The 14,528-nt window shown below is 39.1% G+C and overlaps 1 protein-coding gene across 2 annotated transcripts in view; it reads right to left on the bottom strand.

Moving 5' to 3' along the window:
• Positions 1-6,521: 6,521 nt before the first annotated feature.
• Asb5 (ankyrin repeat and SOCS box containing 5) overlaps positions 6,522-14,528 on the bottom strand; it is a 35,399-nt gene continuing 27,392 nt past the window's right edge. For both annotated transcript variants that reach the window (XM_036166758.1, XM_036166757.1), the window contains exons 3-7: positions 12,650-12,757; positions 11,675-11,825; positions 11,209-11,343; positions 8,826-9,017; positions 6,522-7,143 (exon numbers count right to left, since the gene is read on the bottom strand). In XM_036166758.1, the coding sequence (XP_036022651.1) occupies positions 7,016-7,143; positions 8,826-9,017; positions 11,209-11,343; positions 11,675-11,825; positions 12,650-12,757 (714 nt within the window). In that variant the 3' untranslated portion in view covers positions 6,522-7,015. The remainder of the gene's footprint in view (positions 7,144-8,825; positions 9,018-11,208; positions 11,344-11,674; positions 11,826-12,649; positions 12,758-14,528) is intronic.

Raw genomic sequence — 14,528 nt, 5'->3', positions numbered from 1 at the left:
CTTGAACAGAGTTGTGAGATAGCTCTAGAATGCAGCCAAAGTTTTTTGTTTTGTTTTGTTTTGGGGTGGGGGCGTTGGGTGGGAATGGGGCATAGAACTGGAAGCCACAGGAATTTTGTTTCAAAAAGAAAAATAACTTTAAAATTTATCATACCTAGCCGGGCGGTGGTGGCACATGCCTTAAATCCCAGCACTGGGGAGGCAGAGGCAGGCGGATCTCCGTGAGTTCCAGTCCAGCCTGGGCTACAGAGTGAGTTCCAGGAAAGGTGCCAAAGCTACACAGAGAAACCCACTCTCAAAAAACAACAACTACAACAAAAATTTATCATACCAATTTCCTTAATGATTATATCAGATGTCCATTAAAGCCACGTATTTTAAAACAATTTATAGATTATATTCTTCAAGATGTCCCGGATTCATGGTTTCATTCAACAAATATTTACTGAGTCCTTCTGTGCCAGTAACTAATCTAGACAGGTGTAGTTTATTAGCGAATGAAGTAGAAAATGAAAAAGTATTGCAAAGTGGTCATAGGCAATTGTAAATTAAATAGCTATGCAGGAAAGATTATGGAAACCCCTTAAAGTCTTTATAGCAAAGTACTGTAAGAGGAATTGATCTGTGAACTGGATTTGAGAAGGCAATATTCTGAGTTGATTGAGATACACTTTCCAAGGGGTTAAGAGCACATACTGCTCTGGCAAAGGACCTGAGTTCAGTTCCCAGCACCATGCCAGGCAGCTCACAACCACTATAACTCCAGCTCTAGGGAAATCGGCCACCTCTGGCCTCTACAGAGAGCCTGTTCTCACATGAACCAATCTGCACACAGACATATACACATAACTAAAATAATATTTTTAAGACATAGGCTTTAAAGAACCAGTTCTACTTCCAATTAGCTGTGTGACTCTGGGCAAGTTATTTAACCTACCTTGTTTGTAAAATATGGGAATATGGGATAAAACTTAGAAGGTCTGTGAGGATTAGATAAAGAAATAAAATATGTGGTTCTTAGAGCAATAGAGGAAATAGGTAGTACTTTGTCCTCAGTGTATATTATCATTTTTATGACTATGGGAATATGTTTATAATAGAAGAAATGAGTAATGTGAGCAAAAGGATAGAGAAATGGTTTTTTAAAAAATGAAAATAGAATCCCATCACTTCCCCCTTTCCTCACTCCAGCACCTCCGAGACATCCCCTTGAACCACTCCCATAGCTGCACTCTCAAGTTGATATCTTTTAAAAAAATTATTATTACATACACACTTCGATACGTATGCACAGATCTCTATATATGAAGTAAAGTTTCCCCTACTGGTAGCTCACCTACCTCTTACTAAGGCAGCTAAGGAACAAACTTCTTCTTGTTCATTGGGTTAAGTTAATGTAAGGCAAATTTGGGGAATACACACACACACACACACACACACACACACACACACACACACACTGCTGAGTCTGTTTTTCTTGGTGGTGTATCTATGGTTTCAAAACTGGCCACTCTGCATTGGAAAGCCAATAAAGGGGCTCATCCCTGGGGGAAGCTAACTCTGCTTCTCTCAGCAGTCAGAAGTTTCTTGTAGTTCTAGGTGTGGGACCCCATGAAACTTTCACCCTTTCGTGTTAACATATCCATGGATATTTCCTCAGGGAATGAATTACCCATTAGGCTTATAGAAAGTGTCTATGCATCAAGACTAACCCTAGATGTGGTTGCTAAGACTTACAAAGGTAAATTAGCCATCCACTGGGGTTTAATTCTGGAGTCTTACTCTGAAGTTAGAATTTTATTTCGGTAATGTGTCAGTTACCACATACTCTCTATGCTTCTGAGCTGGGATTCTGGAGTATGACTTCTTTTTTGCTAAACATTTGGTAAACTCTGCCAATAAAGGAGTCTGGAGAACCCAGGGGCCTAGAGGAAGAACTGCAGTTTCCCATTTGCTTGCTGTTCATTTTCACGTTACCATAGAAACAAAACCTCACCTGGCACTGGCAGTTGCTTCTAGCATCCAATCCAATTTTTCTTCCTTTGTTTTTTTGTTTTTTGTTTTTTTTTTTCATTGTTGCCTGGCTTTATTATGCTCTTATAAGGATTTTAGCACCCGCCCACAAGTTGTCCTCCTTAGAAGTGTGAGACCCAGATTTTGTCCTGGGGTGGTCCCCAGGAGCTGAAATGCAGCATTAGCTGTAGACACCTTCTGCTCAGAATTCTGATTTTATAAAGCGTTGCCTCCAAACCCCAGTTGCTTATGACCTCAAAATCTGCAATGAGGTTGATAATTGCTGCCAGAAGCATCAATAGCAGTAGTAGTTTGATGTTCCCATTTCAGTTGTTCAGTTTTAAAGCATCGATTTAACATGTTCCTTACATTAAGTTCTCAGGGATTGGTACACAGAGCAACTTCTCTTTTCTGACATGATGCTGACTGATAACTGAAGAAAAGATTTTCCTTACTGCTAGCTTACTTAGCTGTTACTAAGGCATCTAAGGAACTAGCTGTTTCGTGTTCATTGGGTTAAGTTAGTGTAGTATCATAAATGCGAAGAATAGTGTAACTGTGAGATGTTAAGACCCCACAGATCTCTGCTGATCTTAGAGGCAGAGAGCAAATATCTCCATGCTCTCATTTGAATTTGGCCAAGAAATGGGGTATAATTACTGAAACCCTTCAAAGATCTAATATTGAAAAGAGTTTTATTTTGAATCGTTGGAAACAGTTTACTTGCCCATCACATTAAAGTTTAGAGACAATGCTGTCAAAAATTGTGAAAGGTATGAGGGTTTTGTTTCTGTTTAGGGTGTTTTTGTTTGCTTTCTATTTTCTGTAGAGACAACCTGAAGAGTTGCCTTATCTGTTTCATGGATCTTCTGGAAGACTCCCGACACACAAAGACCTTGCCTGCTAAGTGATAGGATTAAGAGCATGTGCTACCACTGCCTGACTTTTGTGTACTGAAAATGGCTTGCCATTTCCTCTGATCTCCAGGAAGACTTTATTTATTAACATACAAATAAAATATAACCACATTTCAGCACAAGTCAAATATCACCACAGGTACAGAGGAGCATGACCCAGAATAGCCACATGTAGTTGTTTGAGTAAGGCTCCCATGGGTTCCTGCATTTGAATACTGGGTTGCCAGTTGGTGGCGCTGTTGGGAAGGTTCAGGGAGTAGAGTCTTACTGGAGGAAGTATAGCCCTGGAACTGGGCTTTGAGGTTTTAAAGCCCACAGTCATCCCCCATGGTCTATCTCTGTTTTGAGGTCAGGGTTGAAGATGTGAACTCTGAACGTCCTGTCACAGCTGTCTGCCTGATGCCATGCTGCCCTGCTGAGAAAGTGATGGACTTTTATCTCTCTGGACCATGGGTTCTTGACCTTCCTAATGCTGAGACCCTTTAGTACAGTTCCTTATGTTGTGGTAGCCCCAACCATAAAATTATTTTTGTTGCTATTTTATAACTGTAATTTTGCTACTGTTATCAATCAGAATGTAAGTATCTGTGCTTTCCAATGGTCTGAGGTGACCCCTGTGAAACAGTCATTTGACACCCCAGAGGGGTCGCAAGCCACAGGTTGAGAACCACTGATTTAAGAGACTAGAGGGCGGGTGACATTTCCCAGGGTGAAAAGTTGATCTGCTTTTTTTGTCTTGGCCACTGATAAAAACACTAACCAAAAACAACTTGGGCAGAACAAGGTTTATTGTATCTTACAGGTTAGAGTCAATCATACCAGGAAACCAGGACAGGAGTTCAAACAGGAACCTGGAAGCAGGAACTGAAGCAGAGACCCCAGAGGAATGCTGCTTACTGGCTTCCCCCTCTGGTTTGCTGGTCTACTTTTCTTCTACAGCACAGGCCCACCTGCCTAGGCGTAGTACTGCCCCCAGTCAACTGGGCCTTCCTATATCCATTAATGATATCCATACAGTAACAATGGATGAGAAAAAGAGGCCATGAATTTGAAGGAGAGCAAGAAAGGGTATAAAGAACGGTTTGGAGAGAGGAACAGGAATGGAGATGTGTTCTAATTAAATGACAATATCAAAAAAGAAACAAACGAAAAGGAAAGTATCCCATGTGTCAACCTGATGGAGAAAATTCCTCAGCTGACATTTCCTCTTCCCAGGTGACCCTCGTTGGTATCGACTTGGCAAAAATTAACCAGTACTGCGGCTATTTTTCCTTATACTCTAAGTTCAAGGAATTTCTTGAGAAATCCCCACACAACTAAGCAGAAAGGAGGACTTCTCCCCCGTGCATACTATTCACTGGTGTATGAATGGCTTCACAAGAGGACAAAGTTGGCTGCATAGTTTCTGGACAGTAAAAATAAAAAAAATCTTTTTATCTTCCAAACTTGAAGATTGTTACAATGTTGTACTCTGATTAATGAGTCAGCCTGGGACCCCCTCTAACTGTTCAGTTTTGCAAGGGAATTTAGCTCAGTGTTTCCGTGTGTGTGTGTGTGTGTGTGTGTGTGTGTGTGTGTGTGTGTGTGTGTATGTGTGAAGAGAAGAGTGCTTGCCTAGCAAGGGCAAGGCCCTGGGTTCGATCCTCAGCTCAAAAAAAAAAAAGAGAGAGAATCAAAGTATTCCAAATCACATAGTTCTCAACATTTACATGGGTTATGAGGGGTTGAATCAAGTCCTCTGTAAGGCAAGAGATTTGATCATTAAAGCTATTATCTAAGCTCTTACCTTTTACAAGTAACTTTGGGGCTCAAAAACATTTCTTTTTGTTTGTTTGTTTGTTTGTTTGTTTTAGAGACAGGGTTTTTCTGTGTAGTTTTGGTGCCTGTCCTGGATCTCCCTCTGTAGCCCAGGCTGGCCTCGAACTCACAGAGATCCACCTGGCTCTGCCTCCCAAGTGCTGGGATTAAAGGCATGCACTATCACCGTCTGGCTCAAAAACATTTTAAAATAATTTTGGCCTATGAAAACCATATATTGGGAGTGACCATGGGACAAACTACATGCTCATGTTGCAAAAAGTCTATTCTAAACAGAATTTATTTACTTTTTTGTTATCCCAAGCTCCCTTTCCCAAGTGAAATTTGGCCAAACTCAGCCAATTCATTACTCTCTCACTTTCTTTGGGGAAACCACTTGACTGACTTTGTTAACTCCAAATCTCTCCACTTTCACTCTCCTTTTTCCGGGGAGGACATCTAACTTTCACAAAGATTTCCGTGGAATTCACTCTCAGTGTGTGTGTTCACCTGCCAACAGCTGTCCCCTTTGAGCCTTGAGTGTGTCAGGAAAGCAAGTGTTATCCAGATGCCATGGGGCTGGGATGTATTTATAGCAAAAGGATCTTCACATCAAAGGGGGTTCATGAGACTGCAGCCAGAAAACAGACTTCCACACATCATGTTGCTGCTCTGCTCCCTCTTCCACACATCACATGCATCTTAAAACTACATTTCCGTGAACAATTAAGTCAAAACATTGCCCTCTCAAGAATAGTTAAAGCTTTCAGTAGGATTGTAAGTATGACCATCTTTAGGATGCTGTGCTGACCTGCATTCACACTAAGGAAAAATCTTTTGTTTGCTCGTCTGTCTTTTCTGATGTGTGTTTTTGGTAGGTGGCACTGTGTCATAGTCACAGGTCTCTCCTTATCAGTCAAAGACACATGTATATCACCTTCCACTTAGGGAGTATTAATCTTCTAGCCTTCTTGTGATAGAGCAGCAGTTCTCAACCTTCCTAATGCTTCCACCCTTTAACACAGTTCCTCATGTTGTGGACCCCCAACCATAAAATTATTTTCGTTGCTACTTCATAACTATGATTTTGCTACTGTTATGAGTTGTAATGTAAGTATATGACATGCAGGATATCTGGTATGTGACCCCTGTGAAAGGGTCATTCGACCCTCCCCCCAAGTGGGTCAGGACCCCCAGGTGGAGAACCCCTGCAGTAGTGATCCATGTGATTGTTTATGGACAGAAAGCCCTCTTCCTTTTGGTGTCAAACAAAAGAAACAGGATATGAAATGGATTCATCTGCTGCCTTGACCATTGACCCTATTTCAAAGACTGAAGCCAAGGAATTCACTTATCAAGAGAGTGACCAGTCACTTAAAGTGTAGACACGACAGAGTTAGGGATCCCTGGCACCCACTCTTCTGGGACAGTTATTGCAGAACTCATGCACCGAATGAATTGATGGTCCCAGAATGTAACTGGGGACTTCATCGCTGAGGCATATGGCCTGTTTTCTTCAGTCTGGTATTGCTAGGTACTGACGGTTTTTTAACTAGAAGAGTAGAGTAACATCTGAGAGCACTGGTGTCAGATCTTGTGAACCATCTTGAGAAGGTCTTTAAATAGCCCTCACAGGTGTTTGACCTCCTACACTGTTGACGTGTGGGCAGGACTAACTTTCAGTCCTTCAACCTTTTTGTCTGTCACAAACTACTTACTATGTGACAGCAAATTTGAGATCTCTGTACAGAGGAGGAAAGAATATCTTTCTCTTGTAAATTGATCATTACAACAGCAAGTGTATAATTCATCTTTATTTCAAAAAGCATATTTGCTGCTCTAAAAATTTTTTTGTCAATATTAAAAACACAGAGATAACCAATGGCAGTAGCTAAAATTATAGTTAATCCATTATCTGAAGAATACAGATCCTTCAAAATGTAACATAGTATGAAATTTACAGTTGAATTAAAAATTTAGTAAAAGTATGCAATTTTCTCTTCTGCTCTACAATAAAAAACATAAAATGGATAAATTCTCACTTTCCCCTAAATCAAGACGGTACACTGAGATTGCTAAGATAGTATAGCTATTTTAAACATATTATAATCCAAAAGACCATAAAAATTCATAGAGTACTAGTGAGTATTCTTCAAATGGAAGTCGGTTAACATTTTACTGCTTCCCCAGGTGAACTGTATTCATCTTCACCCATATCATTCTATACTTTAAAAAGAAAATGAAATAGAAATGTTTGATTTTCAAAGAATGCAAAACTCTTTACTGTGTTATCGATACTGTAAGAAATTCTGCAGCAATGTTGGTAACTGGAGCTGGGGGATGAGATGGAACCGCTGTCTTCCTATGTAGTTTCGGATGTGTAGTCGGCAGAGTTGACAAAGAGAACTTGGGGTCGCTACAAGAAGACATGAACATGGTAATTGTAAAATGAATGTTTACATGTGATAACTGAATTAACTCAGCATAAAAACAGCAAATGAATTTGGCTAATGACCAATGTCTTTATTTATAGTGCCTCTACTTGTGAGATCCTGAAATATGATTGAGAAATGTCCCATATATGTTCTTTAAAACATTATAGCCTTCATAGAGCTGGAGAGGTGGCTCAGCAGTTAAGAGCACTTGCTGCTCCTACAAGGACTTGGGTTCAGTTCCCAGCACCCACAGGATGCAATGGCCCACAACTATCCTTAACTCTAACTCCAGGGGATCTGGTGCCCTCTTCTGACTTCTGCAGGCACCAGGCATGCAATGCACTCACATGCATGCAGGCAAAACACTCACACATACAAAATACAAATAAGTAATTAAAGACATAATTATCTTAAAGATTATAAAATTATTGTTTCACTGAAATTTTCAGGACAAATTCTGATCTTTAAAGGACATCTAAATCAAAAAAATCAAGATATATATCACAAAGGAAAATTTTAAAATTAAAGTTATATTCTGAACTAACCTTCAGAAATTTTGCTTAAGAAAAAAGTCTTAAAGGTAAAAAAAAAAAATCTTTCCTTATTATGCATCTACAACACACTACAGAACATGCACCATGACTTATAAAATGGGGAATGAATGGGTTGGGATGGAGTTCAGTTGGAAGACTATTTATCTAGAACACATGGAGTTCTAGTTTGATCCACAGCACTGCTTGCTGGTACATGTCTGTAACCCCAGCACTGAGAGGCACACTCAGAGGATTAGAGTTGGGGGGAGGGGGTTAGAGACAGTGTTTTTCTGTGTAGTTTTGATGCCTGTCCTGGATCCCGCTCTGTAGACCAGGTTGGCCTCAAATTCACAGAGATCTGCCTGCCTCTTCCTCCTGAGTGCTGGGATTAAAGGCGTGTGCCACCACCACCACCACCACCACCACCACCACCACCACCACCTGCTGATTAGAATTTCAAAGTCATCCTTGGCTATCTAGTGAGTTCAAGGCCAGCTCAAGATATAAGAAACCCTAACAACAACAACATCAAAAAAAGGGATGACGTGGGGTCTGGGGAAGGGGATTCAGCTGCTTGGAAATGTGACTCATTGGCTCATTAGTGGAGAACTGACCCAGCATGTCCTAGTGTGGTATGTGCTAGACTTACAGATCAATTACCCAGTTCTCAATTTTGTTGTTGTTGTTTTCAACACAGGCTTTCTCTGCACAATAGCCCTAGCTGCCCTGGATCTCTCTTTGTAGACCAGGCCTCGAACACACACAGATCTGTCTATCCGTGCCTCTCAAGTGCTTGGATTAAAGGTGTGTGCCACCATGCTGGGCACTCAAATATTTTTAAAAATAGTGCATGTAAGTAGATAGTGCATCATAAAAATGCATATTATGCATTGTTTAAACAAGTTCAACATATTTTACTAAGGGAACATAAAAGTTTAGATACAGTAAAAATCTTTGAATGGTCATATTTTCCTTGCATGGTACCCAAGTTGAATTTTTTGGTTCTTACAATAAATTCTTGAAATGTTATGTCATTGCTGCTTCATATAGTAATAAAGCACTTTTCACTTCCATCTATTTTGGGAGAGTATGTTTTTGTATTTATAAACATTCCCATATATTCTCCCTACCTTCATGTTGAAGAAGTACTCTTTCTACAGCACTGTTGGATATAGCCATATCAATGGGCCGTAAAAGTTCTGTGTTCTTGGCATTGATGTCTGCTCCAAATTCTAGCAATAAGTTCACAATTTCAGTACTGGGTTGCTGAGCAGCAGCATGTAATGGAGTGTCCCAATACTTGCCTTTGTGTACATCAGCACCTGTATGTAAACAGAGAGGAATGATAAAAAAGCCATTATTACATGAGTAGTTACCTTTGTATGTAAAAGAGAGGAAGACAACTTGGGGAAGGGTACATAAAGGACCTTTACTGGTAACATGACATATATATCATACATAAAATCTTAAATTTGCTACCTCTGGATGTGGAGGTATACACATTAGTATATTTTTTTCAAATACTTTTCAGGATATTTTTTCTGACATCTGGGAAGATGTCAGAAGAAAGAGACTTATAATTTTGAAAAGGTCCTTATTTATTTATTATTACTGTTTGTGTGTCTATGTGTGTGCATGCTTGAGATGTGTGTGCAAGTGTGTATGCCATAGTGTGCATGTTTGGGTCACAGGACAACTTCAAGGAGTCAGTTCTGTCCTTCCATCTTCTTATGGTCTCCAGGGATTGAATTGAAGATCACCGGGCTTGCAAGGCAAGTGTCTTTATCCACTGAGCCGTCTCACCAGCTTAAAAGCATTACTAAGTTCACACATACCTATTCTTATCATAGATAACAGCTCTTAAAGTTATTTGGAGTAATATCACTGTCATTCTTTTCATTTAAAGCAAGAAAGCTTGTTGGTTTCTTTGAAAACACATGAATATAAATATGTGAATCATTTAGGTAAAATGTATATAGATTTGCCTGCCAGTGTTCACTTGTGTAATTTCAGTCACTAAACACATAAAGACATAAGGCTTCAGTAATGGAAAAACACTTCAATGATAGCTGCATAAAAACTCAAACTTTTGAAAATGTTCTCATTGAAAAATATAAGCCAACATGCAAAATTCTCTACTGCTTAGTTATTCCTTTTACCACAAGTCTGGCACAGAAGAGTCATTCAATGACTATATAACAAATAGATGGTATATAACACTATAAAAGTATAGTGATACCATTTTCTGGTATATAGTCAGAAATCAAGACATATCTGCTAATAAAGGTTGTATATGCTTTCTGAGTCAGCTTTCTGATAGTTGGTAAAATTATACAGACCCACAACAATCTGTTCACCTTAAGTTCCTTCATAGCTCTCTTGTACTTTCAACTTTTAGTAGAAAGAATCACTTTCAGTATTTTCAAACAAATATAAAATACCTAGTGGAGAAATGTTTCTTGGCCAATTTTCCCTAAAGAAATCATATACTTCACTAGGCTTATCAATTTTATGAGAGCAAAGGGGGCCTGAAATAGCAACCAACCAACCATTGCTAACAACAATTTTCAATGTTCTTTAACATATGTTAAAGTATTTAGTGAATAAAATATTTCTTTATAAATGAAGATGGACGATAAAGTATATATTGTATTGTTATACTAAGTGTATGGTTAATTTGTCTAGGAAATAACAATTTAGCAATAGTAACAGAATCCATGTTTAAGATTCTATGTGCAATGTGAATAAAATAGTGAATGTTAAGTCCTGCTTGTAAGACATTTATAGGTCAAGTAAGATAATGTGAGTAATATGTTAAGGGGTTGCTAAAATTATATGTGTAAGTATACTAGAAGTAAATAGTATACTTTAGTCACAAACAAGACAAACACCATAAAAACCTAGCGTCTCATTCATGAATATCCTGAGTGCCTACCACATGACAGAGAGGCACTCTTCTGGAGAAAACAGGTGATGACGGGAGGCACAAGCCACCTCCAAGGAGTTCCAGCTCTAATGTGGGAGAGATCACCAAATTCTCAATGGGTTAGGATTGTTTCTCATGGAGCAAAAGCCGAGCTTTGAGGAACTTAGTGGAGAAAGCAGTGAGCCTTTTAAAGCAGGACAGAAAGTACAAAATCTGGGATAGTCCATGGGTTTTTATGGTTGGTAGGCAATAAGGTTATCCAAGTACTAAGTCTTTGGGGGATTTGTTGACATACTTAGCAATATTGTATTCAGTCTGGAGAATCTTAGTTTTATGACTGATTACAAGGAATGGCTCAATTATGTAACCAACAGTGTATTGGTGACTCAGATGCAGGCTGTAGAGAGTGTATATCCATCCATGAGCTTTGAAGTAGTCTCATCAAAGACAAGTTGTTTTACTAGATTATATATGCATAAGTGACAATGTTTACAACAAGAATATTTTCACATTGAGATATGACTTTTAAAAGAAGCTTAGTTAGAGGAACAAATAATTATCCGAGTATGGACAGAATGGAAAAGTACCAGCGTAAAGAAGCTTCCAGATGCAATGAAACTGTTGGGACATACAAGCTACATAAAGAGGAGTTCCCAAGTGAGGAATATCTTGGTCAACATCTACGCCCCAGGATATCAAGATGTCCAGACATTCATGGTGACCTGCCAACACAAAGAAAAGGCAGCTTTATTTTCTGTCGATGCTTTCCTTTTGAACATGTACCTGCACTCATGTTTGTCACAGAAGTAGCATTCACTGAAAGACAAAGAGGGGTATGCATGTCTGGAGATATTTTCCCTTCTTTTTTTTATTTTTCATATGATAAATTTATTGAAATAATATTTCAAAATAACACTGATAAAACAAATTTTGTAATAATTTTGTATTAGTCATCCATACAATGCCAAATTTATAATATGATGTTTGAATATGCTGTGTTTTGAGGGGACACTAGAGTTAAACATTAAGAAGAGCAATAGGACCTGAGCTAACCTTTACTCGCAGCCTCATGTGTTGGAGATGGGAAACAGGACTCCAGCTGGGCTTTGGCGCCATATTCCAAAAGAAGTTCCGTGCAGCTTGTGCTGCCTTGTGAGCATGCGTTGAATAAGGGAGTCACACCATCTATTGTGATCGCATTTGCCTAAAGGAAACCCGAAATCTGAGAATGAGATTCATAAATCATGCAGGACTCAGGAACTTGTTTATGTGTTCCTAAGACTACATGATCTGCTAATTGGGAAACATGCACCTGTACATATGACAATGCAATTTGCTTCATACACATCAACGAGAGAAGCTTTCATCCTTCAGGAGGTAAGTAGAAATGTGATGTGGGAGAAAAGTCACAGGAACAGATAGTTTACTATTGTTCATTGAAAAACCAATATTCAAGTATGGAATTTACACACATTCAACAATAAGTCCAAAAGGGAAGAAACATGCAAAAGTAAAGGAAATAATGAGGCTACTTTACTTGTGGGTATTTAAGTGTGGGATATTGGTTCTATACTGAGATTGTGTGTGTGTGTGTGTGTGTGTGTGTGTCTGTCTGTCTGTCTGTTTGTGTGTATGTGTGTATATCATATTGCCTGAGCTAGCATCCAGCTTACTATATAACTTCTCATTACCCTGCCTCCAAAGATCCAGGAATACAGGCATGCACCAACAGCTAGGATTTCTGAGAATTTATTTTCAGAAACTTGTTCAGAAAATACGCAAAGATACAAGATACAGATGCTCCTCTGTTGTTATTTTGATTCCCCCAAATACAAAAAAAATCTAAAGATCACTGGTGCACTCTACACAATGACTGGAATTCCTCTGCAGGTATCCTGGGAAGACTGAGGCATTGTTTGTATTGTTAGGTTTTCAATACTACTAAGAAAGGAGGGTAGAACAGAAAACGAGAACTTCGGTTCTCTCGGTCAGGCAATGTTAAATTCTTAATTTCTCTCCATAACTTACATTAGCTCCAGCTTCCAGAAGAGTCCTTGCACATGCCACGTGATCACCCAGGCAGGCCTCATGGAGTGGGGTGACATGATCTATGGTTACTGCATTTACATTATAACCCTACAGTGAGACAAGAAGGCGTACAGCGTCATCCCTGTAAATGTTGAGGAGATTGTTTAGAGGTGAGAGAATCTAGCCAGTCAGTCGGCTTCCAGTGTAGCAGTTGAGCCGGTCAGTCGATGAACCACTAGCCCCTCACTAGTTATGCACAGTAGACATGTTAGGTTATGTGACGTCGTCTGACTGTGTTCTAGAGCTAATTAGTTTCAGCTAATCACTTTTCTGTCTTCAAGTCTACATTTTAAAGCTCTTCTACATGTGGTCTTTGTCTTTCTGTGTCAATTGCTTGCTGAATACTCTGTATCTCAGTTTTACTTGTTGTTATGTCCTGGAGTTTTTAAGAGGAAAGTCCTAACAGACCCAAAGCAGGCCACTTTGGTTCAGGATGAGTATATGGTTCTATTCCTGCTGCTTCTCGTCAGTCTGCTCTCTCTCTTGTGGAAATATAACAAGCTGTGTGGCCAGCTGGCCCCTGACCCCAGCCAGAGCCCTAGCCACCCAGCCTCCCCCACATGACAGCGTGAGCCAGTGACTTCTTGTAGGAGAATCGGTCTCAGTAATGAGAAAAGTAACTAATATAAATCAATTATTCTGGTTTGCCCAGTCACAGTGAATGCATGTGTTGGAACATACTGTACTCAACAAATACCCATAACTTTATGTGTTAATAAAATTTAGAATGTGTGAGATGGAATCATTAGCTACCTTGATTTGGTCATTATACATTATAAACACATTTTATTACACTGTGCCTATACACATATAACCATTGGAATGTGTCCCATTCACAAACATGATTGAGGTTTAAGAAGCCTGCCATTATTGTGGCACCACCAACCTAATAATGTTAAGTATTTTGCTAAAGGTTCTGGCACATTTTCTTTAAAGTTTGTTTTGTTCAGATCTTTGGTGGGATGCTGGTTCTCTATTTTTCATTTTATAGAGTTAGACACTTTTAATAAGCTGGACAACTTGTTTTGACTGTGATCATAAAATTATTGGTCAATCCAGACTGGAAAAATAAATTTTAGTAAATTGATTTATGAATGTGTCACTAAGTAGTTATTCACTTAATAGACAGGATTAAGTTATACAGTAAGGTTGAGAACTATGTCCTCAAAATTAGATTTGTGTTTAAAGCATGACTCACAATCATCATGATAATTTGAGCCAATATTTTGAGTTCTAAATTTTAGGGTGGTCATGAGAGTTAAATGGGGTAATACTTTTACAGCAACTATTAAAGTTCCCCGTGGATGGAAAATAACATATTTCATTTCATTCTCTAGCTTAATAAGCATTGTACTCTGATTGAGCTTACAATATTAGGCTAAATCATATAAAATTATTAGGACATAAGAGTCTTTGTCTTCTGGGGAGCCTTAGTAATTCATTGCCTATTACTGATCACTCCATTAAGAACTATATATGATGTTCCAAGGCAAGCTCTTCCTAGCATAATACAGTGTGTCATAAGCTGTTGCACAGGAATGCATGAAGGCACAGGGAGAGACAATCACACTGTATCTTTGTTGCTAGCAAATGGAATTTTTTATCAACCCTGTCCTCATCCATTCCAAGTTCCTCATAAGCACTGTGGTTTGAGGAGATGCTGCTACATCCTAGTGTGCAGATGATGGAAGTATATGAGATGGCTCTGCGGGAGCTTCTCTCTCTTAGCATTAGCCCTGGGGAGGAGACACATTGAGAAACACCGGGACTGCCTTCCTCTGAAAACACTATGTGGCTCTCTCCAAGGGATTATCCTATG

The sequence above is a fragment of the Onychomys torridus genome, chromosome 17, assembly GCF_903995425.1.
Source record: "Onychomys torridus chromosome 17, mOncTor1.1, whole genome shotgun sequence".
Taxonomy (NCBI): Eukaryota; Metazoa; Chordata; class Mammalia; order Rodentia; family Cricetidae; genus Onychomys; species Onychomys torridus.
This window is presented reverse-complemented; position numbering and strand designations above follow the sequence as displayed.